Here is a 25,114-nt window from a genome sequence, read left to right as displayed (position 1 = left end):
ATCTCAAAGCACTACAACAGAGCACAGTACAGGATAGTGTGCTACAAGCAGTTAAGTGAACCATCCTAGAGGGTTGGCCACAGCACAAGGCACAAATATCACAAGGAGTTGCCACATACCACCAATGGAGGGATGGACTATGTACACAGGATGGAATTTTGTTCAAGGAAGCAGGGTAGTGATCCCAGTACCTCTGTGGCGAGACATCATGAACTGACTCCATGCTTCACACATGGGAATAGAATCATGCCTGAGGAGAGCACGGGAGTGCATCTACTGGCCAGGCATGAATGCTCACTTGAGAACATACATGGAGGAGTGTGAGATGTGCAAGAAATACAGTGGCACCCAGCAAAAAGAGATATTGAACCCTCATGACATCCCCTCTTGGCCCTGGGAGAAGGTAGGGACTGAGTTGTTCAATGTCAGTGACAAAAACTATATGGTCACCATAGATGATTATTCCAATTTTTGGGAGGTGGATTACCTCGAAGACACTCAGGCAGGAACGGCAATCAGGAAGCTGAAGGCTCATTTTGCGCAGCGTGGGATACCTGACACTGTTCTCAGACACTGGCCCACAATACACCTCAAGAGAATTCAAACAGTTCTGCACTAGATGAGAATCCCAGCACAAAACATCATCCCCTGGGTACCCATAAAGCAATGGGAAGGCTGAATAAGCAGTAAAGGCAGCCGAGAGACACTTGTTGAAGGCAAATAAGACTGCAGTGAATCCCTACCTGGCTTTACTGGACCATTGCAATACACCCTCCGAAGGAATGGACAGTAGCCCAGCACAAAGATTAATGGGCCAGAAAACTAGACATTACTCCCCATGAGAGATTGTTTGCTACAACCCCAGCGAGGGGAAGGGGCAACCGCACATGGAAGCAGCTAAAAAAACAACAGTCTCAGGAAGTATCACAGTATAACAAAGGAGCCAGAGACCTGAGACCACTGTGAAGAGGGGAAAAGGTCCGGGTACAACCAGTAAGTCCACATGTGAAAGAATGGCAAAAGGCCACCATTGAGGGTGCAGTGGGAGATAGAGCCTATGAAGTTGTCACAGATAGTGGACAGTGACTGAGACATAACTGGAAGCAGCTGTGGAGTGCTGGCAGAGCGGAAATACAATTGAGCAAGAGATTCCAGGATCAGGACCAAGACAACTTTGACAACTGGTCAGTCATCAGTGAGCCCCAGATAGGGGAGAAAGATGCCATGGACTCCACAAAGGAAAGAGATACACAAGCAGAGGCCAGCCCGCAAAACAAAGACACAGACAGAACAGAAGCAGGCGTAGCAGCCAGAAAAATCAAACAAGAAGCGGGAGGCTGGTGCAATGACCAGTACACCTGGATGACTATGAGCCCTAAAGAACACAGAAGACCAGTGGTAAAGGCTTGGTCTCCATGGTGGGCTATGTGCTAGCAACCTCTGGCCCAACCAGGGGAATAATTTAATAGATTTCATAGGCATTAGGGCTGGAAGGGACCTCAGAAGATCATCAAGTCCAGCCCCCTGCCCCAGGGGCAGGAAGTCACCTGGGGTCAAAGGATCCCAGCAAGATAAACGTCCAAATGTTTCTTAAAGGAGTCCAGAGTAGATGCTTACACCACCTCTGGAGGCAATCTATTCCAGGTCTTGGGGGCTTGGACAGTGAAGAAGTTTTTCCTCATGTCCAGTCTGAAAGTTAAATTAATTATCCATTTTGAACTGTTGAAAGAAAAGATGTAACAATATGTATGGATCTCACAGGCAAAACTAGCAGCAGCAGAAAGGAGTCCGAAGGACGAACAGGAAGTGAGGGGGAGGAGACAGGAAAAACGAGAGTTAGAGAGGCTAGGGGAGAACAGTAGGCCCTGTAACAGCTCTGTAAGAAACTGCTATAATAAAGACAGTGTTTATGTTAAGCAGGGAGCTGTTCCTTGATTACTCACACAGGGTCCCATGAAACAAAGAGCATAAGTTCAGATGAGAAAACTGGAACAAGCTGATGTTAAACAGCTTGCAAAGGGTCACAGTGTCACAAACAGAGTCCAGGTTTTCTGGCTCCCAATCTGTTGTTCAACTATTATACACATCACCTGTCAAAGTATTTCATCACTTATCAGAGCGTGAACTCAGGCAGTGAGGCAATGGAAGGACATGTAAGGAAGAATGTACTGTAAAAGGTAGTATTATTTTAGGACTGTACACTCAAATCTTTGAGATTTTCATCAGTCATTTGAACAGACGGATGTCTCTGAGAGATTTTAAATCTTCTGTAACTGAGCTTTTCATGTAGCTTTCCAGTACCAGAAAAATTATTTCCTAAAAATTTCACTTCCCAGCCTATTCTGTAACGTTTGCTTTTCAAACTGGCACTTCCTCTTTTGCTGCAGTGAATGGAAGCAGGAGTCTGGCAAAGAAAACAGTACTCAAAAACTTGAAGTATAGAATCAGAGTATAGATTTGATTAAGGAATGTTCATATAAATAAGGATTTCAAGGATCAGGCACTTCTACTTTGTGACAATATGACAGTCCACCCTTGACTCTATGGGATCTTTGAAAGACAATACGGATGGAATTAAAGAATGAGTCAAACCTGGATACAAACATGTATAATTTTAAAAGGTGGGCAAAAAGGGTGTTTCCCTTCAGAAGCTATATACAGGTATATTTTGTAAACAAGAAGGCATAATAGCTTGTGTCCCCTGTGCCTATCTAGAGCATACTGAAGAATTATGGTCTCTAAAAGTACTTCATGTTAGCTAAATTGTTGGAATTCCTCACAACTTAGTGAAGTATTAGAGGAAGAAGTTGTGTAAACCTATGTTAATTCTGCAGATTTTATATTGCATATTTATGTAAAATTTTAAATGTGGCTTTTCTATTTTGAAGGTTTCAAAAGAATTCTGCCTATAACACTTGAATTACAATTTCCAATTTGAAATGATATATTTACAAGGAAAACTTAACAAGTTGAATGAACCCTCATAGCATCTGGAATCCAAATGTCAGCCATCTAATACAGTTACATAAAGTACATAAGAATCTAGCAGAGAAAATAATAATTAATAAAATGGAACACCATTTTGTTGCATGGTGTTTTTTAATGCCTCTGTGAAAAGTGGAACTCAGTAAAATATTTCTAGTTATAAGATACTTACAAACAGTACCATAGCAAGGGAGGGGCAAGTGGGGTGACTGCCCTGGGCTGGGTGGCGCCCAGGACAGAGCAGCGAGCGCCTTGTTTGGGGGGGGGGGGCGTGGGGATGGGGCAGCTCCCGCTACTGTGTGCACCCCTGGGCAAGCATGGGGGGGGGGGCGTGTGCCCCCCCCCAGTTCTATGCACAGGGCAAGGGTGGGCTGCAGTTGCGGGCTTGTCCTGGGCATCAAACTGCCTTGCTGCAGCACTGCTTACAAACATTGCAAGTCATATATAGTTCAGATACAGAATTGATTATATCACTAAACACTGAGCAATAAAGTAACATGCACTTTAATACTTGAGCATGATGAGAAATGTTAAGAATGGAGGCTTAGTGTGACTACAGAAAGTTCTTGCTTTGTGCCTTTTGTTAGGATATTATTATCCATTATCATATTGATTTAATTTTATAACAAAGCATTACATAATGAACAGTGGCTATTCTGTTGAAGAGCTCAAAGCAAAAATTCACAGTCACAAATAAGACAGAATATGGCTGTGAAACAGCAGAAAGAAAAAAAAGGTAAAAATATATATAAAAGTAGAATTATCCAGACCCTCAGGAAGAAGTGAACATTAACTCAAATGCATTTATCTCGGACCAGCCATTTAGAAATCAGAGTTTAGGACCTGAGCTGCCTGGGTAGGTACTGCTTACATTGCAGAAGCAGCAGGCTAGCTTAGCCCCTGGAGAAGAGTGCTTCGCATTACTTCTGGGAGAATCCCTCTGGCTGACATGCAGAGTGGTAGTGACAGGTTCCAAAGGGATCTGTATTTAGCTCTCTGAAGACCTCTTAATCTTGCAAATACTTATGCACGTGAGTAACTTCAACTTGCATGAATAAGGTTAAAATTTTCCAGGGTTTGTGAGACGTCACGCCTCTAGTTGTCAATGCTTGTAAACATAAAATTGGAAGAACTCTCCCAAGCTGCACCCTTCTTCTTCCAAAATGTATAATGTAATTGGATGACCATTTGCCACATTTTTATATCTGAATTTGTTTGAAAAGTTATAGACAGCTGCAAATATTTCTGGATGTCTTGAATATGGGGGAAGGAAGGAGGTTTTTAAAAAAACCCTTCAGTAGTCATAATCTTGACCAGAGGATTTTCTAATGCTTTAAAATAATTTCCATCGTATATAAGAAGGCAGAGGTAATTTATTTCTCAGAAATCATAGGAGACGGAGGGAGCATAACTACGAGTCATCCTAATTCCATCTTAGTGTTTTTCTGCATCTAAAAACTGCTTTGCTCAATTTGTAACTTTCACAGAACTTCTGATGCTTTTAACAGTTGTATATTTGGTACAGCTATATATTATTCTACTGTTATATGGATCACTGACCAATGACTTTCTGGTGTTCTTGATTTTCTAGTCACATTGCTCCAGAACATGCAAGTTTATGACTTAGTATGTGATTTCTATGAGCTGGAAAGATTCAAAACATATGGCAGATCAGATGTTGGGCTTGGGGGAAATCAAAAATTAAACTGTCTCTGAGCTGTTGAGAGGCTCCTTTGCTATATATTTTATGTGATTTGTGTGTATGTGTTGAGGGAAATGCCACCTAGGGAAGGGAATCTAAGAAAAAATAGCTTTAAAAGTGAACTGTTTGTATTATTGCTTTAAACTTTAAAGTCTGGTCAGCTAAAAGCAGATGTTGCAAACTATGATGGAAACTTGCCTGAGGCCAGAAAAACTGGATAAGGCATTCTCTAATAGTAAAAAAAGAAAACATTCTTTCTGAAATGAGAATGTATTATAAGCATAAAGTCGATATCCTTTAACTTGGTTTTCTATTCCTTGAATTTTTAGATCACTGAGTAAATAATGATTTTAGTCTCAGAATTTGATTTTATGATTCATTAGCAATTCTGAGTGGATTGCTACCAACTTACCATAAAATCTTTTGTGGTATTTTTTGGTGTCCAGTATCATATAAACATCATATTGGAATAGGAAGTATGAATGAGCTGAATTTTGTCCTTGGCTGCCTACTCAGTTTTTATAGAGGTAGATGTGTGTGAAAACATGGTGTAGATTTTGGCATAATTTCACACAATATCATTTTGATGCAATGAGTACGTTCAGGGCAGAAATTCCTATGAAGAAAATAATGAGAAATATATGCAGGCGTTTGGAAAATGAGTGTAACTTTTAATGTATTTTTTAATTTCACCAGTCTTCTACAATATCTAAGGATATGGTTAAATTACATGTACAAATATTTTTAAAGAATTTTAAATAGAAAGTAATATATTAAACAATATTTTCAAGAAGGTGAAAAGAAAAAATTGGATGATAAAAATTATTTGTGGTGAAATCATCAATCAGTATTTAAGAAAATCTTCTGTCACTTTTTTCATCTATTTATGTATGAGGCAATGTATGCTTACAGTAGCTCCCTTGGTATTAGTTGTTGGATGTTAGACAGGTCCAAATCAGTTAAAAATGTAGTTACCTTTGACAGTATTGCAATTAATTTTCCAGTTTACTATTATTTAAAAAAAGCAATGTCCCAAGAGCAAGTCCAAAACCGCAATCCATAGTATCTAATAAATGGGGGGGAATCTGTTTTCATATCAGGTAAAATATGGTACCTGATGTTGCTTAAATTTCTTTAGAAAATTCAGAGGCTTTTTTTTCCCTTTCAGCAACAAGAAAAAAAAATATATATATAATGCATGTTTTATATTTTATATGGTATGTGATCTCTACGAGCTGGGAAGATTCAAAACAAATTCCCGAGTGATGTGATGTCCTTTGTACCAGTCCAATATAACCTATCCATCTTTCGATCAATGACGCTAAATAATGAACATCGTTGACCTTAAGTCTCACTTCCTTTACAGGTGAGGAGACCCTGCCAGAGCCGGGCCGGGCCCGCGCTGAGTCCTGAGCGCCGCGTACACCGGCCCGACCCGACCCGGGTTGCGGGGGACCGAAACGGACACCAGCTTTACCTCAGCCCAACTCAACGGAAGCATCTGGTGCTCCGTGGCTGCCTGGTACCGTCTCCCTGCTTTTTGCACGTGTCTTTTTGTTGCTAGTGTTTTGTTCGCTGACTGTTGAGCCGGGCATTGTTTTTCAGGCCCGGGCACAGGCATTTTTGCACAAAGATGGATTTTAGACTTTGCTCGGGAAGGGAAAGGGGCGAGATGCGGGCTGCCCGCCGGCAGGGAGCTTTGCCTCCAGGCTCGCTGCAGCCCTGTCAGGCCGGCTCCGGCTAAACACCCGAGGTGCGAATCTACAGAGCCTGAGGAACGGGCCGCGGTCGCGGGTCCCCTCCGCTCAGCCGCCCCCGCCTCGGCGCTGCCGGCCGCCATCTTGTGCGGCGCAGGGGGGGCGAGCCCGAGCTGAGGTACCGCGAGGGCCCCGTGTGTCGAGCCGCAGGAGCGGGGGGCGGGCGGCTGCCAGGGCCCGGGCCGCCTTTGAGCGCAGTGAGGCGCCAGAGGCGCGGCAGGCGCTGGGCTCGGCGCTGGCAGCGCCTGCGTTTTCGCGAAGGAGGCCAGTCATCAAGCAGCCCTGAAACACGATTTCCCTGCGGGGCCAAGCCTGGGTCCTGCTCCTGCCGTCCCGCCCGTTGCTTTTCCCCTGCCGCAGGCAGAGCACGGGGAAGTGTCTGCCCTCCCGACCTAACCTAGGGCTGCCCGTCGTGCGTCCCCTGCCGTGTTCAACCCTGTAAATGTCTCCCCTCCGAGTAGTTTGGTAAGGGGGATCTTTGCTTCATCTTCTTTAGTCTTCTTCTGCTCGCCAGCGGCAGACCTGCTGTGTGTGGGCAAGGCAGGGTTGCACATCAAGATGAACTGGTTCAGAGAGGCGTGAGTTTTCCTAGGCTTTGTTTCCGGCTTTGCCTGCAACTCAGCTCCAAATGTTTCAGTGGGGCTGCTTGTGGGAGTGTAGTTAAGTAGGGGAGTAGTTGCATCCAAAGGCCCGTGTACTTTACGGTAAAATGTTGATTATATGGAACATCAGTTAACCTGAAGATTTTATACCGTGCTAACCAAAAAAAGTGTTGTTTTTTCTTCCCTGCCCCCGCACCCCCTGGACAAGCCTCCCGCAGCTCCATCCTGCACCCCACCGCCACTGCCCCGGCTGTACAGCACCTGCTTGTGCCCCAGCCCTACTCCCTCCCTCCCCATGGGGGCCTCAATCTGCCCCCTGCCCCCCCGCACCCTTTGACCCCAACAGACTTACCAGCCAGAGGCTGCTGTCCAAGCTGCTGGGCTGCATATTGGCAATTGGTTGGTATTAGCCAGCATGGCTGGTCAACTATATCTGCCATCGGTATATTGGCCCAAAAAATCTTTATCCGTGCACCCCTACTTGTTGGCAAAACAACTGTTTTGTTTATTGCATAGTGCTTTGAGATTTTACAACGGCACATGATTTAAGTGGAGTGTGACAATTACACATTTAATCGTGGAACCAAAATAAAGGCATGTTTCTGTCTGAAGCAAAAAGTTGAGATTATAGAGAAGCTAAAGAAAGGCATAAGCCTTAAAACTGTCAGATGAGTACAACGTCCGTCTTTTTACAGTTTACGGTTTGACAGAAAGTAGTGCATCCGTTATAAACTGTGTCAATCATGGATAGTGAAGGAGGATGTGAAGTGAGGAACTACATGAAAGGGCAGAAAATGCTGCACTGGAAGATGCAGTTCATACATGATTTATTCAAAAGAGTTTAGGTGGGAACCAATACCTGTGCCACTTTTGCGTGACAAAGTCCTTGACCTAAATCAAAAACTCTGAATATCAAAGCCAGCACTGAGTGTTTAAAATGGTTTGGCAACCTTTTCTGGCCATGGGCCAGAATGACCCACCCCAGGTCAGAGGTGGGAGGGTGCAAGGACCCACCTGCAGTTGGTGCTGGTCCCTGCAGCAACCCGGAGACCTGGGAAGAGCAACTGCCGCTGAAGCCTCACATCTGCGGGCCAGATTTAATGGTTCTGCGGGCCAGATCCATCCCCTTGGCCGTAGGTTGTTGACCCCTGGGTTAAAATATTTCAAGTTGTGTCTCAGATTCAGGGAACTGGAAATGCAAAGGGCAAAACTGTCTGTCAGCCAACCAGTAGTTGATTCATTCAAAAGGTTTTTTTTCTGGAAAGTGAAAGATTTGACAGAAACAATGTTTACAACACAAACAAAACCAATCTAAATTAGAAAGCTTTGCCTCAAAAGACCTTGGCCTCAAAGTGGGAAGTAACAGCTCGGGGGCATAAAGTAAGCAAAGATTATATTACGGTCATGATGTGTGCAAACTTATGCAGCTCTATATGGCCTTATGTGGCTTTGGATTTTTTATTCTTAAAAATTCTGAGGTTTCCTGGTGCTTTTAGAAGAGTTGCAATCTTTTCAGTGACACACAGAAGTCAGAAAAGTTCTTGGGTTGACAGTAACCAGTTTCAGGATTGGGGTGTAAACATGTTCATTCCAGAAGTTCCAAAGCATCAGAAGGAAAACGGAAAGGACTGAAACGTTTTGCTAATGTTGAACTATTCCATCTATGTGAGGTGAATAAAGCAAATGAGAATTTCAAGGTTATTTTTCTCCTGTCAGATATTATGCCCGTTCTTCAACCAATGCATCGAAGGGTGACTGAGGCTTTCTAGCAGAAAACAGCTTCTGTGTTAGTTGTTTCTTATTGATGGTGATGATGAAGGAATTACTAATTTTACCAAAACCTGGACCTAAAAGGAGCCTCATACACAATAACAGACACTTGGACACCAGTATCATGAGTCATATTGTTCTGGGCTTGGAAAAAACCTGTGGCCACCTGCCATGACACAAAAGTAATGATAATGCTAAATGAAACAGAGGATCCTGCCTTTATCTTGGAGTGGATCAACATGTTGGGCAACTCTCAGTTGTGAAGAGTATCATGAAAATGTAGGTAGTTAGCTTTCCCTTGGTGCTGGAGAGTTCCAAAGCATCAGAAGTTCCAAAGCATCTGGAAGAGCACACACCAACTGCTGAAACTTCCTTAGCCTGACGAAGGGTTTTTGAACTTGAAAGCTTGCTTAATAACTTCTCCAGCCATTTGGGTTGGTCTAATAAAAGATATCAAATTCACCCAAGGAACCTTGTCTGCTTATATTTAGTCCATGATTTTTAGTATCCAGGAGGTTGATGTAGTGGAGTTCATAGGCTCGTCTCTGGGATGTGTTGTGTAAGTTTCCTTTGAGGATCAGGACTGAGAGATTGGAGAGAGAGTGGCCCTCCTGTGAGAAATGTGTATTTCTGTCTTTGATAGATTGCCGGTGTGCGTTCATTCTGGTGCGCAGTTGTTGTTTGGTCTCTCCTACATATTTTCCATCAGGGCATTTGGTGCATTGGATGAGGTATATTATATTTCTGGAGGTACAGCTGTAAGATCCTGGGATGCTGATGGCTCTGTTGTGGGGGTGTAGTAATAGTGGGGGTGGTGGAGATGTGTTGGCAGGTTTTGCATTTCTTGTCATGGCACGGTCTGGATCCATTTGGTGTGTTCTGGGCTTGAGGAAGTTTGCTTCTGGTGATGAGGTTAGCGAGGTTCGGTGCTTGTTTGAAGGCTAGGATGGGTGGCTCTGGGAAGATCTTTTTAAGAATAGGGTCTCTTTCTAGTATGGGTTGCAGTTGTTTGAGGATTTTTCGTACAGGTTCAAGGGAGGGGTGATATATCATAACTAGCGGTGTGCGATTTGGGGGGGCGTTCTGTACTGCAGTAGTTCTTCACATGTTATCCGGGTGGCTCTTTCAAACATGCGATCTATCTCTCTGGAGGACTGTCCTTGTTGAGTGAAAGCCTTTTTAGGGTTGGTGAGGTGGCAATCCCGGGTGTTCTCTTCAGTACAAATGCGGTGGTATCTGAGGGCTTGGCTGTATATCACAGCTGTTTTGGTGTGTTTGGGCTGATTGCTGGTTCTGTGCTTTTGGGCTGATTGCTGGTTCTGTGCAGATATGTATGTTGGTCTGTGGGTTTCTTGTATAACGTGATCTGTATTTTATCATTCTGGATACTGATCATCATGTCTAAAAAGGAGATGCTAGTGCTAGAGTATTCTAGAGAAAGTTGGATGGAAGGATGGTGATTGTTGAATTTCTGATGGAACTCAATCAGAGATTGTAGGTTTTCAGTCCAAATGATGAAGATGTCATCAATATATCTTAAGTATAGCAAGGGTTTGGTGCAGTTCTTGAGGAAGTCTTCTTCCAGGTGGCTCATAAAAAGGTTGGCATACTGTGGGGCCATTTTAGTGCCCATAGCTGTTCCCATCATCTGGAGGAAGTGTTGATTATTAAAAGTGAAATTGTTGTGTGTGAGGATGAAGTGTATAAGGTCAGTAATATCTTTGGGTCTGTATTCTGGATAATTGATATTCTTTTGTAAAGGGATTGGTGGGGGAAGTAAAATATAGGTTATTTATATATTTGTTGGAAGAATCATTCTTTTTGATTGTAAAAGGGCACTCGAAAGGTTTTTATTTGAAACACTGAATTTCATAGCTCTACAATTTGCAGATAGCTCTGACTGTGTGCTGCACCTACAGCATTGTATTGTGAAGTTTTTCACATTTTACTAGAAACACTCCTGTGGTATGTTTTGAAGTTTTGCAAGAAGGACAGATGGAAAATAGTTTTCAAAAATGTTATTCATCACTGACAGTACGCTGTTCTAGGAGTACTGTTAGAATATTAAAAGTGATTTTTTTAAAGATCTGATACACTTATTATCATTCATACTTGCTATCTTTTGTACTTTATATGAACAATGAAAGACAGTTTCTTTTATTTTATCATCTGATTTGGCTGTTGTTTTTCATGTACTTGCATAGTATTTTATCTGGATGTTCAGCCCACAAAAGTTTATTATTTTATTTTACTTCAGTTTGAGATTTGAACAATGGATAAAACACTGACCACATTGAAATTGATGGGAGTTTTGGCATTAGACTTCTACAGAGCTAGGTTTTTGCCTAATAAAAGCCATTACATGCATAACACACTGTGTTTTTAGTAACAACCAAAGTTAGTAAACTAAATATGTTATACTAAACAATATGAACTATCGCTAGTTCTTTAACTACACTTGCAGTAGGGTGAGGGAAATTCTTTAAAACATAGTTTTATCAGGAAAACTTTTTTAACGTATGGAATTTTAAATAGGCTATAATGCTGAAGAAAATAGTTTAAAAATCTGTATGTATGTATGTTAAATAACAAAAATTCCTCTCTGGACTCAGTCTTTCAGACAAAACTCATTAAGGTTCTAGGATTCAGGCCACATCCATTTTCCAACTATGCAGTATGTTCCTGTGTAGAAAGATTCTGACTCGCTTATAATTTAATAATTGTGCGTTTTAAATAACTGAATAGTTTATTTGGTTTTTTTTTAAAGGCAGCAGAATCTAGACCAAAGAAATTAGAGGGCCATTTGTAATTAAAATGAAAGAAAATCATACAATAGGAAATATATACAATTTATAGTCCAATAGAAATACATAAACATATTGTTAAAAGTTTCCTTTTTATTTCCAAAGGTGACTTTTCAAAGTTCTAACTGCACAGCATTTTTTCAAACAAAGAAAAAAGAACCCAAACCAGGTATGTTTTAGAAAAATCGAATATTTGTGGTAAAATGCTTTGCGCATGTTGTGGAAATTTGGTTAATCACTAGAATACAGGTACAGATTGATTAGGCCTTTGTCTTGCAAGTCTTCAGTGCATACTTAAGAATGATCATTGGTGTTTGTAGGATTGAGTCATTATTTTTTGTCACATACTACTCTCAATATTTTGCTTAGGAAAAGGGTTGCTTTTTTGTTTTGTTTTTTGAAGCAAGACTGATGACACAAAAACCAGAGATGTAATATGTGCAATATGTGTAATATGTGTAATATGCGCATCATTTTCTACTGTACCATTCCATTACTCGTTGTACTGTTTTTACAGCCTAATGAGAATTTATATTTGATTTCAAACAATGCTGGCATCTACAAATGCTGTCTTTTCATTAGAAAGTTTATTTTATGAAACACCGGATACAACGCAAAAGTAAGTCTTACCTTCTTGAATGTACATAAGTGTTTGTCTTCCTTTTCTGTACTTTGAGCCATTTTACAATAGAAAACAATTGTGGAATTATTTCCCCTGGAGCTGCAAAAAAAGGACTTGGAACTTTCAGGTTTAGAACCCCATAATGTTTTGTAATAGTCAAAGTACACTGAATAGCATGACTTTGCACTTATGCTTATATTGTATACAATATTAATCTTAAAAGCTATAGATTAACTGAAATTTTACCTCTTCAAATTTACTGCAACATTTTAAAAATTAAAGGGAAAAAATTAGGAGAAGAACTGATCAGTATGTTGCTTAAGATTAAGTTTTTAAATTAACTTGGAGAATGCATAAGGAATTCCTTTACTTTGTGTTCTTTGTAACAGGTATCTAGAAAATACAGGACCAAAAAATTGGTTTCTTGCACCTGTTCCATCTATTGCTGAAATTCCCAGCACTCAGGAGCTAGAGAAGGAATTGGAAAAAAATAACCATCTAGGTAAAATATATACAATTCATTTTTTACTATGCAAACAAAATTAGAAGACAAGTATCTGATTCTCCCTCACTCCATATGTGGAGCGTTAATGTGAAAAATGCATGCACATTTAGAAAAATAAAATCCCTGGTTTAGGGTAAAAATATTATTGTTCATGTTCTTATGGGGCAAAGGAAGTAGAATCTAGACATAAGTCTTTGCTGAGAATTTCTAAGACATGAGGTTGTCATGATAGTCATATACAGCCCTTGGTGTAAAGATTTGCAATGTGTGGGAATTGGCATTTTGGGAGAGGAGAAGTATGCCCATAACTTTATTGGTTCTAGAATGTGGTACAGAAGCATAGGAGACTGTGAGAAGCAGCTGTAAGAATGTGCTAGTCCTCTTCTGGTCTATGGACCAGCGCAGCATTCGGGAAATACAAAGGTGATATAAATCAACCTTTTTCTGTCCATATTTGGTGTGAGCCTTTGAAGCTGTACCACTCATGAGGGTCAGCTTAGCCTCTGCCTCAATAACTTTTATAAAGAATAACTTTTTAAAGATTTATCCTTTGGAGTTTCCACTATGAGAAACTCTTCCCATGAAATGTTAGTGCTCCACAGTCAAAAAATAAACTTGTGCAGCTAAATAAAGTTACTTAGGCTTATGAAAATAAGCTCTTAATAAGCTATTATGTAGCTATCACAAATATAGAGACTCTATTTTTTGGTTACAAATATATGCCATTAAATTACAGGATGGTAACTAATTCTGTCATTCACAAATTACAGGCATAACCCAAAAGTGTGGCATAGGGACTATAGCTCTTATTCTTACTAAGAACTTGAGGATTGATATATGTTTTAGAACAGGGGCGCTCAACTGGCTGCCTATGAGCTGTATGTGGCCCCCAAAGGGTTAAGCTGCAATCTCCAGGCCTCTGGTCCGGACCACTGCCTCCCTACCACTCCTGCTGCTGCTTTTGCCAGTCTCCAGTCTCCCCATACCTCCTCCAGCTTCCATTTGTTGCCCCCATCCTGGGGGCAGGGCAGCACAGGTCAGAATGGAGCAGCAGATGGAGTCTGCAGCCAGGGGACTTGGTGGATCCCAGAACTTTACAAGATGTGAGAATGCAGTTTAGCAGAGGGGTGCCTGCCACATGGTGGTAGGGGCATCTGGTGCAGTTGGGGCTATGCAGCATGAGTGTATAGTAGACGGTTGATGGCATGCCAGCAGTGATTTAGCTTCTTCAATCATTGAATGTTCTTCCAAGAAGAAGGATTGTTGGGAAGAGATGGAATCCATCTGATGAAGAGAGGGTAGAAGAGTGTCTTTGCAGACAGGCTTGCTAACCTAGTGAGGAGGGCTTTAAACTAAGTTCACTAGGGGATGGCAACCAAAGCCCTGAGGTAAGTGGGAAAGTGGGAGACCTGAAGGAAAAGCAAGCAGGAGGGCGCAACAAGTGAGGTGTTCTCATACTTTCTGAGAAATCAGGGCAATCAACCAGTTACTTCAGGTGCCTGTACACAAAGGCACAGAGTCTGGGAAATGAGTAGGAAGAATTGGAAGTCCTCACACAGTCAAGGAACTATGATGTGTGTGCCCGCCTCCGCTCTAATAGGTGCTCTCGCGCAGCCTTCGCCTGGGCCAAAGATCTTGTCTGCCCTGGGCTCGCGGGTGGACCCCACAGGCTACCCCTGCTGATGTCAGGAGGACCCCTTAACTCGCCTGCCACAACTTGAGATGGAATTCCAGTGGGGGGGTCCCCCCTTGGGGCAGCCTCCAGGGCCATCACGTTTCCCGGTGGGCACTCTTGGGGCTCTGTCCTTCCCTACACCCCGGCCACTCGCTACCTTAAGCTCTCCCTCTTCTGGCTTCCACGGTGTCCACAGCCTCCCACTCTCTTGCTCCCGACTTGTCGGCTGTCTGTAAAGATCTTCGGGCTCGACGTACAGCCTACTGGGGTCGCCAGCCCGGCCCTTCCACCTCGGCTCCTACTATTCTAGCCTAACCACCCCGTGACAGTGTGTGCCTATCCCACCACCAGGTTCTCTAAACTAATTTGCCCTGGGGGCCCACGGGGGGACCCCTGGTCTCTGGACCGTGTGGTTTTTTCCCTCTCCGGATTTGGGCCCCACCGCCCAAGTAGCTTCCGCGCTGGGGTTGCTGGGTACCTTCCGCCTCTCCAGGCTGCCGGGGCCACGAGGTTGGTTGTCCGTACCTGCTCCGGGACTCAGCCCATTTGCTAATTCCGCCCCCAACGAGGTCCCGTTGGTCCTGCCCCAGTGTTACCTCGCATAGGAGCCCTCTGTGGATGCTGCTGCCGTCTCAGCAGTGGGGGTGACTGTTACTCTCCCCGCCGATGTGGCACCAGATTTCCTCCCCGGCTCCGCTGTCAGTCACCCTGCCAGCTCCTCCTTTAGCTCTACTGCCAGTGATGCAGTCGGTTCCTTCCCCGGCTCTGCTGCCAGTCACCCTGTCACGGCGGGGTCCTTCAGGAGGGCCGTGATCTCCTCGAGGTCCCTCACACCGTGTCAGGCCGGCCCAAGGGCACCCTCTAATTCTCGCCTGCCACGTCTTGTTGGAAAAATGTAATAGGGAGGCTGCCTTGTGTCTTCCCTGGGCACGGCTACTCGGGACCTCTGTCCCCGCGGTTCTTCCGGACCCCCTGGGGTCTCCCGGTACAATGGGTGCTTCCTAGGCACCCCAGCCTTATGGGCTATGTGTGGCTCCTACCAGCCCCTAATACCATGCCCCAAGCCTCGCAGACGTACTGGACGTTGGACCGTCAACATAACACGCCCATTCTCCCGGGCCTCCTCTGTAATCTCGCCCACTCCTGGGCCTCCCCTGTAGTCTAGCCCACTCTGGGCTCTCTCTAATACCCAGCCTCTCACTGGGACGCTCGCCCAGCCCACTCTGGGCCTTCCCTGCCGGTGTGGTCCCGCTCAGGGACTCTCTAGCGGGCCCCTGGTCCTTCAGGCCAACCGCATGGGTACCCTCTCTGATTCAGGCTCGTCGCACTGCTATCCCCTCTCCTCAGGGACAACCGCAGCACCTTGCCTCTGTCTGAGGGGTGTTGCTGCACTAGCCTACGGCCGGGCTTGCTACGCCCGTCTCGGGCTTCTCAGTATGGCGCTCCCCCTCTTCGGGGCTCGCCGTACCCACCTTGGGCTTCTCAATAGCCCCCCCCTTTCTTGGGGACTCGTTGGGCCCACGCTGGGCTCCTCTAAAGTGCGCTCCCCCTTTCTGGGGCTCGCCACGTCTATGCTAGGGCTTCCTAGCACTGCCCCTTTCTGGGGCTCGTCATGCCCACTCTGGGGCCTCACAAAGCCGCCCCTCTCCGGGGCTGGGGTCTAGGTACCCCGCACACAACCCGGGGTCTTCGTTCCCCCGTCTGCAACCCACTGGTTGCGCCCGCAACCCACTGGTTGCGCAGGATAATGCGCCCTCCTCGGGCGCTGGGGCCCCCACACTCCCGTGGGGCCCTTTATGAGGCCTCCAACCCCTACAGCCTCACCCAAACCTCCGGTTGTAATAACAGAGCCAAACAAACACAAGCCTTCTGGCTGTAACGCAAACATAAAGCCCCCTGGCTAAACCATAGAGCCCAATCCTCTCAGGGCTATCATGAGCTGTACTTGCAAGTCGGGCTTCTCCCCATATCTCGGCTGAGGGAGCTCCTGCCTCTCCGGCTGCTGGCAGAGAACTGCTAGCCTGGCTTCGGCCCTGGGCTTTATAAGGGCCAGGCCCTGCCCCCTTCTGGCCAGCTGGCTCCCCTTAGTTGCTCCGGCAACCTGCAGCTGTGCTCACTTAGTTCTGCCAGGGCTCTCTCCCTGGCAGTTTCTCCTCTCTAGGAGCAGGACACACCCAGCCAACTCCTCCTCCAGCTCTGCTGCCAGTGATGCAGCCGGTTCCTTCCCCAGCTCTGCTGCCAGTCACCCAGCCAGCTCCTCCTCCGGCTCTACTGCCGGTGATGCAGCCAGTTCCCTCACCGGCTCTGCCGACAGCCTCTGAGCCGGCTTCTCCACTGGCACGGCTGCCGGTTGCGTGGTCAGCTCTCTCAGGGCCCGCTCTGGCCCCGCCCCTTGTCTTCCCCGCAGCCAAGTGCGGCGGTTGATCCCCTCCACGTGAGGGCTCACTCCTCCGGTCTTGTCCCGTCAGCCGCCCTGCTGCCTCGTCAGGGCCACTTTTTATCCCTTCCGGGCAGCGTCCTCTGCCCCGCTGCTCTGCCACAGCAGAATAAATGCCCGGCTGATCACCCGTGCCGGCGTTTTCGGTGCGCGCGCCTCCTCCGGCTCTTCCAGCTCTACGAGAGGTAAGTGGGACTCTTTGCTGCCCCGGGGTTCCTTTGTTGCCCCAGCTCCCCTGGGACAATGTGAATGGAATAGCAGACTTGGTGGGATAGCTCACGTGACTGGAGCATTGTCATGGACGGGTACAAACTGTTCAGAAAGGACAGGCAGGGGAGAAGAGGAGGAGGAGTTGCACTTTATGTAGAGCTATATGGTTGCTCAGAGCTCCAGTATGAAACTGCTGATACCTGTTGAGAGTCTCTGGGTTAGGGTCAGGGGAGTGCAACGAGAGTAATGTCATGGTGGGGGTTTGCTATAGCCAGTGTTTCTCAACTAGTGGGATGAGAAGGTCATGTAGGTGGCACTTCAACTCATTGCCCAATTGAAAAAATCAAAGTAGTTCACACTTCAGATAGATGAATCAACAGGTATCTTGAGTAGGGCAAAAGTGGACCAGGGTTTTTTGACAAAGTGGTTGGTGGGACGCAAGGTGCAAAAGGTTGAGAACTGCTGCTGTAGACCACGAGATAAGGAGGAAGTGGTGGATGAGGCTTTCTTCAAACAGCTAGCAGAAGTTTTTGATTAGGCATGGATTAGACACGTGCTTTGATCAGTTCCCGCTAGTTTTCATGGGGGACTTCAATCACCCTGACATCTGTTGGGAAGGCAATACAGCAGTGTGCAGGCAATCTAGGAAGTTTTTGGAGAGTATTGGGTACAACTTCATGGTGCAGGTGCTGGAGTGGCCAAGTAGGGGCCATGCTCTTCTTGACCTGCTGCTCACAAACAGGGAAGAATTGGTAGGGGATGTAGTAGTGAATGGCAACTTGGGCATCAGTGACCACAAGATGATTGTGTTCAGGATCCTGAGGAAAGGAAGGATGGAGAGCAACAGATTAAGAACCCTGGACTTCAGAAAATCAGATTTCAACTCACTTAGGAAACTCATGGGCAGGATCCTGTTGGAAGCCAGACTGAGGGGGAAAGAAGTTCAGGAGATCTGGCTGTACTTCAAAGAATCCTTACCGAGAGTGCAGGAACAAATCATAACAATGTTCAGGAAGACTAGCAAGTATGGCAGAAGACCACCTTGGCTTAGCAGGGAACTCTTCAGTAAACTAAATCACAAAAAGGAAGCTTATAAGAAGTGGAAACTTGGACAAATAACTAGGGAAGAATATCAGATCATTGCTCGGGCATGCAGGGAAGGCCAAAGGCCATTGGTTGAAGTCAGGAAGGCCAAAGCACAATTGGAGTTGCAGCTAGTAAGGGATGTGAAAGGTAACCAGAAGGGTTTCTAGAAGTATGAGGGTAGCAAGAGGAGGATCAGGGAAAATGTAGGTCCCTTACTGAATGAGGGAGGCAGCTTTGTGACAGAGGATGCAGAAAAGGCTGAAGTGCTCAATGCCTTTTTTGCCTTAGTCTTCACAGGTAAGGTTAGCTTCCAGATTACTGCACTGGGCAGCACAGTTTGGGGAGGAGGTGAGCAGCCCTCAGTGGTGAAAGAACCAGTTAGGGACTACTTAGAAAAGCTGGATGTGTACAAGTGCATGGGGCCGGATGGGATGCACCCAAGGGTGCTGAGAAAGTTGGCTGTTGTGACTGCAGAGCCATTAGTCATCATTTTTTAAAATTCATGGCAATCAGAAGTCCTGGTTGATTGGAAAAGGGCAAACTTCATGCCCATTTTTAAGTATGGGAAGAAGGAGGATCCAGGGAACTACAAACCAGTTAGCCTCACCTCAGTCCCTGAAAAAACCATGGAGCAGATCCTCAAGGAATCCATTTCTAAGCACTTGGCAGAGAAAATGGTGATTAGGAACAGTCAGCATGGGTTCACCAGGGACAAGTCATGCCTGGTCAACCTGATTGCTTTCTATGATGAGGGGATTGAATCTGGATGCGGGGAGACTGGTGAATGTGGTATACCTTGATTTTAGCAAGGCTTTTGATACGGTCTCCCATAGCAGTCTCGTTGGCAAGCTAAGGAAGTATGGGCTGGATGAATGGACTGTAAGGTGGATAGAAAACTGGCTGGAGCTTAAGGCTCAGAGTAATAATCGATGGCTTGATATCTAGTTGGCAGCTGGTATTAAGTGGAGTGCCTCAGGGGTAGGTCCTAAGGCCAGTTTTGTTCAGTGTCTTCATCAGTGACCTGGATGATTTCATAGACTTCATAGACATTAGGGCTGGAAGGGACCTCAGAAGATCATCGAGTCCAGCCCCCTGCCCGAAGGGGCAGGAAGTCAGCTGGGGTCGTAGGAATTTATGGTAGAGAGGGCACCCTCAGCAAGTTTGCAGATGACACCAAGCTGGCAGAAGTAGTAGATATGCTGGAGAGTAGGGCTAGGATTTAGAGTGACTTAGACAAATTGGAGTATTAGGCCAAAAGAAATCTCATGAGGTTCAAGAAGGACAAGTGCAAAGTCCTGCACTTAGGATGGAACAATCCCATGCACCGGTACAGGCTGGGGGCTGAGTGGTTGGGCAGCAGCTCTGCAGAAAAGGACCTAGGAGTTACAGTGGACGATAAGCTGAATATGAGCCAGCAGTGTGCCCTTGTTGCCAAAAAAGCTAATGGCATACTGGGTTGCATTGGTGGGTATGTTGCCAGTAGTTCAAGGAAAATTATTATTCCCTTCTATTCAGCACTGATGAAGCCACATCTGGAGTACTGTGTTCAGTTTTGGGCACCTCACTACAGAAAGGATGTGAACAAATTGGGCAGAGTCCAGCAGAGGGCATCAAAAATGATGAGGGGCCTGGGGGACATGACTTATGTGGAAAGACTGCGGGAATTGGGCTTATTTAGTCTAGAGAAGAGGAGACTGAAAGGGGATTTAATAGCCTTCAACTACCGGAACAGGGATTTGAAAGAGGATGGAGCTGGGCTGTTCTCAGTGGTGGCAGACATTGGCGATGCATAGGGGGTGCACGCAGGTGCATGTGCACCCCCTGAGATTGGTAGTGCATCCCCTGAAAGAAGTGCTGGCAATGCTGCCAGTGGCACCTGCGGGTAGTCACTGCTTGCCACTCTCCCCTTGCTGCTGACACTGCCGGTGGTGTCTGCAGGTGGTCGCCCATCCCCACTACTGGCGGTGCCCGTGAGCAGTTGCCACCCCCTCTCTCCCCCAGCTGGTGACACTGCTGTGGCCGCCTGCAGGAGCTCCCCGCTTGCCACCACCACCTCTACCTGCGGGCGGTCACTGTGCCCCTTCCTCCCCACCCCCCCCCCAGCCTCCGGGGGCATGCAACTTTGGCTGGGATGATCTAGTTGGAGCTGGTCCTGCTTTGAGCACGGGGTTGGACTAGATGACCTCCTGAGTTCCATTCCAACCCTAGCTTTCTATGATTCTATAATGCAGTGAGGGAGTGGGGGGGGGGGGTGCCTATGCACTGGGGGTGCCTGCATGGTGCTGCACAATGGCATGTGACCTGTGGTATGCAGCCCATCCCCCAAGCCTCTTGGCCACTCAGAAGTTGGACAGCCCTGTTCTACAACATCCCATTTCTAGAATTTCCTTCAAGTTTTGGAGGTGTGATTGGGGCTGTGAACTACTCCTAATCACTGTAATATAGAAACTACAAGTTTGAGAGCATTTATTAATAACTAAGGCTGCTAATATAGAAGTGCTGTGACCCCAATTGCATTACAGTTTGTCCAGGTTTTTCAGTAGCCTGGTATCTTTTGTTTGTTTGCTAGGGCAGCTAGATTTTACAAATAGAAGGGTAACCTGCTTAAGATAGTCATTAATCCATGCAGATCGTGAAGTTTCTCATGTATGAAGTTTCAGTTGTCTTTGTGACAAGTGGGAAATAACTTGAGAGCAATCTTTTTCACCTGTGTAAGTTCAGAATATATATGATCATCTCTGCTTCATATGGCAGAATGTCAACTGACCTGATTTTTGGGAAGCTTTTGGGTGACTGCATGCATCTGCCTTGAATAGAAGTTTTGAACTAGATGATTTCCTGGAGTCCCATGCAGCCCTATTTTTCCATGCTTCTATGATGCATTGCATAGGGTAGACATTGATGAGCGAGTAATAGAAAAGGACTGCTAATATGGATAATATATATTAAATTGATCTTATTTTACATAGAGATGTAATGATCTAATCAAATATTTTATAATGGGTATTTGTTGGGTTTTGTTGATTTGATATCACAGCAGATTAGACCCCATTTTATGAGAACTATTGAAAAAGAAACTTATAAAATTTCAGCACAAATTCCTTTTGACTTGACCTCTAACAAGCAAGAAGTACTTGAGTTAAGTTTAGGAAAAGGAGATAAAAGTAATTTGCAACATGAAAGTCTGGAAGTTGTTTCATCATTTCCATATTCTGACCATGAAAAATATAAAAATGAAATCAGGCCTTGTCAACAACCTGATAGAAATATTTCAGAAACGAGAAAATTAATTAATTTTCCAGAAGATGATGAAAGTACCAACTCAACTTTCAGAAAAAGGTATGTGTTTTAAGTCAATCATCATAATTCATCAGCTGTCAAAATCATATTATTATTTTAGATGCATTTGTCAAATACAGAGTTTTTGATCCTTGAAATGAAAGTACTTAATAGGGCTCCAGGCACTAATGTCGGGATTCTTTTGAATGTAAGAAAAAACAGATATTTCCTCTTGGCAGTATTTTAGTACAGTAATTAAATTTGCCCTGAGCTCAACTGCTTCTACAAGAAAGTTAGGCATGGGGTTTATTTTATTATTTTAGAGAAAGTACTGAGTTGCACAAGCATTCTTAGATGCTAATATGCATCCATTTGAAAGAGAACTAGAAGACTCAGAATGCCATGTACATGTTCAGAGATCAAGTGAGCCAAGACTGTCCAAAGAAACCCTCTACACGGTTTCAATGCTGCCTAAAAAGAGAGGTCATAGATAGAAGCACCTCTTTGATGTCAAAGCTATTAGTAATTGTCACAGCCTTTTAAACTTCATTTTTTCAGTTGTGCAGCATAACAGTTAATCTGGTGTTAGGATCTAATATCTCTCCTGCATGGAAGCAAAGATGAGTTTAATAGTCTGCGTATGTGAAGTGAGTTAAAAAATAAAAAGAACTTTTCTAGGTAGAACTTCAGTTGGATCAAGTAAAGTAAGATGTGCACTTGCCTAGAAAAGAAAATTTTAATTTTTGTACATAGATTTCCACAAACAAAATATATGTATCAGAATGTATATTCTTTGAAAATATCAGGGGAAATATATATAGAATAACAAATATTTTTGTGAAAATGTGTCTTTTTCAGCTTATTTAAAACAACTGATTTTACATATGCAAATAAAGAACATAAAGATAATTTCCTTTTTGGCAGTGGAACTGACATTTCTTGTAAGATAATTAAAAATATAAAAGAGAATAAAAAAGAGTTATGGAAAAATAATAGTATGCAGGTACTTCAGGATTCAGATTTCAATCTGCAAAGTGTAAATGACGTGTTTTCTGCTTGTGAAAATGGAAAAGGAGTCAAAGTACAATCATTTCTTCATGCTTCAGAGACTTCAAATGTGGAAGGTGATTATAACTACTCTTCATAATATTTCAGAAAAATATTTTCTATGCCGTTTTGATGTGATATATGATGAATATTCATGCTCTAATGCAAAGGAGGATTCAACATATGTACAATAAATGTTACGAATTGTTGCATAAAATGGAGCAGAAAGACCACCAAATCAAGAAGTAGTCATTAGCAAGCTTCATCTAACTCAGATTAAACATATAGATTTATTATAATTACATAATCTCCACCACTGGAGATTACATCATTTAGGGAATATCAGTATGTTAGACAATCACCTGGCTGGGATGGCATAGACAAGGATTTCCTTAACCAATGATGGTGGATGCCAGGGAGGGTATCAAACGGGGGATAGATCACTCTAGATGTATTTGGTTCAAGGCTGCCCCTTCATAATATCTATTTCTGCCACTGTCGGAGACAGGATACTGTGCTAGATGGATGGTCTGACCCAGTATGGCACTTATATTCGTTCTTAGGATAGTTCTGCCTTGAGCAGGGGTTGGATTAGATGACCTCCAGAGGTCCTTCCCAGCTCTGTTTTTCTTTGTTTATATAATATGAAACTTTTTGTTCAGAGGTATTGGAAGTGGTGGTGGTATTAGCCTCTCTTCGTACAAAATCAGTTGCTGGGGTACTCCAACCAGAGCTGTCAAATCCTCCCATATCACCCCATGCTGAGTTATAAGCTGGAAACTCCAGTGAATCAATATATGATTGTATAACGCTATTTTGAAGGATATTGTTAGAAAACATTAATACCTATTTTTAATAATGTTGTTGCTTTTTTAAGGAGCTGTAGCAAAAAAAATGGAGGTCCTGAGAGCTGTTACAGAAATCCGTATCTTTTACATATTTATTTTTGTTGTTACAGTTATATTTATTATAACTATTTTACATTTACAAAATAAATTATCATTTAAAGTATCCTGTTTAGTTTCATTTTGCCCATGGGAATTAATACAATTTATTGTATTGCTTTTGTTTCATAATAAGAAGCTATGAATCAAATTATGAAATAACTCTTACATGTGTGGCATCCAAAATAGTGAAATAGAACAAATAAACATAGTTGATCATTCATTATCTAAGCAAATTTATTCTTTTTCATATATTCGCATTTTTATCTTCATAGAATCATTTGTTAATAAACACAATAGATTTAAAATGTCAATGTGAAAATATTTACCTAATTGAAATATATGTATTTCAAAAACAGCTAATGTAAATTAGCTTTTAGATTAATCAGAAACCTGAACCTCATTTTTTGTCCCACTCTTGAGTAAAAACAAGCTATTCAAACTTCATTTGATTCAATACTTATATCACCATGTGGATACAATATATTCCCCCTGCAAAATTTACTCTAAACATATTTTAACAGTCTTGCTCCCTTGCTCCCCTTTCTACCCTGAAATCCATACTATACTTATCTAGCCTTCTGTTTTTACCAAACTTTTGTTCTTTTTATGCTTTGGATCTATAGTATTTTGTCATGCTGCTAGGTTAAACATTATGAGAAATGAATAGCGAAAATTACATTTCTAAATCCATATTTAAGTGTGTGACCTGGTTTTCCTAAATCCAACTAAGTATAGGATTTGGTTTTCCAAAACAGGGACCATTCTATAGCTCCAAAGATGTTAATTATTGTTGCTATGTCATCAAGTACATTTCATAGATTTCATAGACATTAGGGACTCGAAGGGACCTTGCAAGATCATCGAGTCCAGCCCCCTTGCCATAGGCAAGAAGTCTACTGGGGTCCCAGCAAGATAAGCATCCAAATTTAAAACAAGCTAATTGTTTAGTGGCCTACTTGGAGACATACAACACTTTCGCAGCAGAATAAAATAACTTTACTCCATAGTAAAAATGAGGCATACACATGATGCACTGAGTTAGCAAGCGAGCAATTGGCTATATAGGAGTTTTATGTCCCCTTGTTTGCTCCCCTGCTCAGTTTCACTTTTGGGATAGCCCTTTTGTGCAATGCAGACTGACTCCTCTGCCACCTAGTTGCGAAATGTGCTAGCACCTACTTTGGATAGCTTGAAAAAGCTGGTTCTGTTACTTGCTAAAGTCCAGGGTAAATTACTTTGTACTAATCTTGCAGTATGTCTGTCCTAAACAGAAGCACTTAATTTTGCAAATCTTGGTCCTCGTTATTGCAAGTGTACAATCAGGGGTACATACTCTTTGTGAAGTCTTACTTAGTCTTACATATAACTTGATGTTTTCTTTTCATTGGAAGAAAAATCCTAGTATGACCATTTCATTTGTGTTTGTTACAACAGCAAATGAAATAAAGTAGAATTTTTAAAACATTATTTTTTAAATGTTTATTGCCATTAAGCCCTCTTTGAATCTGAAGTTTTTTTTGTGTTGGCAGAATAGGTATAGTACAGCCAGTACTCCAGTCTGCTCTATTAGACCTGTTCTGTGGCATAGAAGAGAACTTCATTTGTGCTTCAGGGGGACCAATTAAGTGTTTTGTTTAGTCTCCATATCTGCTGCTTTGCATCTCTTGAGACTACCATTAGAGACCT

The 25,114-nt window shown here is 43.7% G+C and overlaps 1 protein-coding gene across 6 annotated transcripts in view; it reads left to right on the top strand.

Annotated features, from left to right (window-relative positions):
• The first annotated feature begins 6,059 nt into the window (after window positions 1–6,059).
• Window positions 6,060–25,114, top strand: part of HFM1 (helicase for meiosis 1) — a 77,460-nt gene continuing 58,405 nt past the window's right edge. For 3 of the 6 annotated variants that reach the window (XM_059728045.1, XM_059728044.1, XM_059728040.1), the window contains exons 1-7: window positions 6,060–6,209; window positions 11,726–11,789; window positions 12,138–12,239; window positions 12,632–12,744; window positions 21,248–21,494; window positions 22,293–22,558; window positions 23,359–23,406. In XM_059728045.1, the coding sequence (XP_059584028.1) occupies window positions 12,169–12,239; window positions 12,632–12,744; window positions 21,248–21,494; window positions 22,293–22,558; window positions 23,359–23,406 (745 nt within the window). In that variant the 5' untranslated portion in view covers window positions 6,060–6,209; window positions 11,726–11,789; window positions 12,138–12,168. Of the gene's footprint in view, window positions 6,910–11,725; window positions 11,790–12,137; window positions 12,240–12,631; window positions 21,495–22,292; window positions 22,559–23,358; window positions 23,407–25,114 lie in introns of all 6 variants that reach the window. The other 3 variants (XM_059728041.1, XM_059728042.1, XM_059728043.1) reach the window with 3 other exon arrangements.

Source organism: Alligator mississippiensis, chromosome 5 (genome assembly GCF_030867095.1).
Source record: "Alligator mississippiensis isolate rAllMis1 chromosome 5, rAllMis1, whole genome shotgun sequence".
NCBI lineage: Eukaryota > Metazoa > Chordata > Crocodylia > Alligatoridae > Alligator > Alligator mississippiensis.
This window is presented reverse-complemented; position numbering and strand designations above follow the sequence as displayed.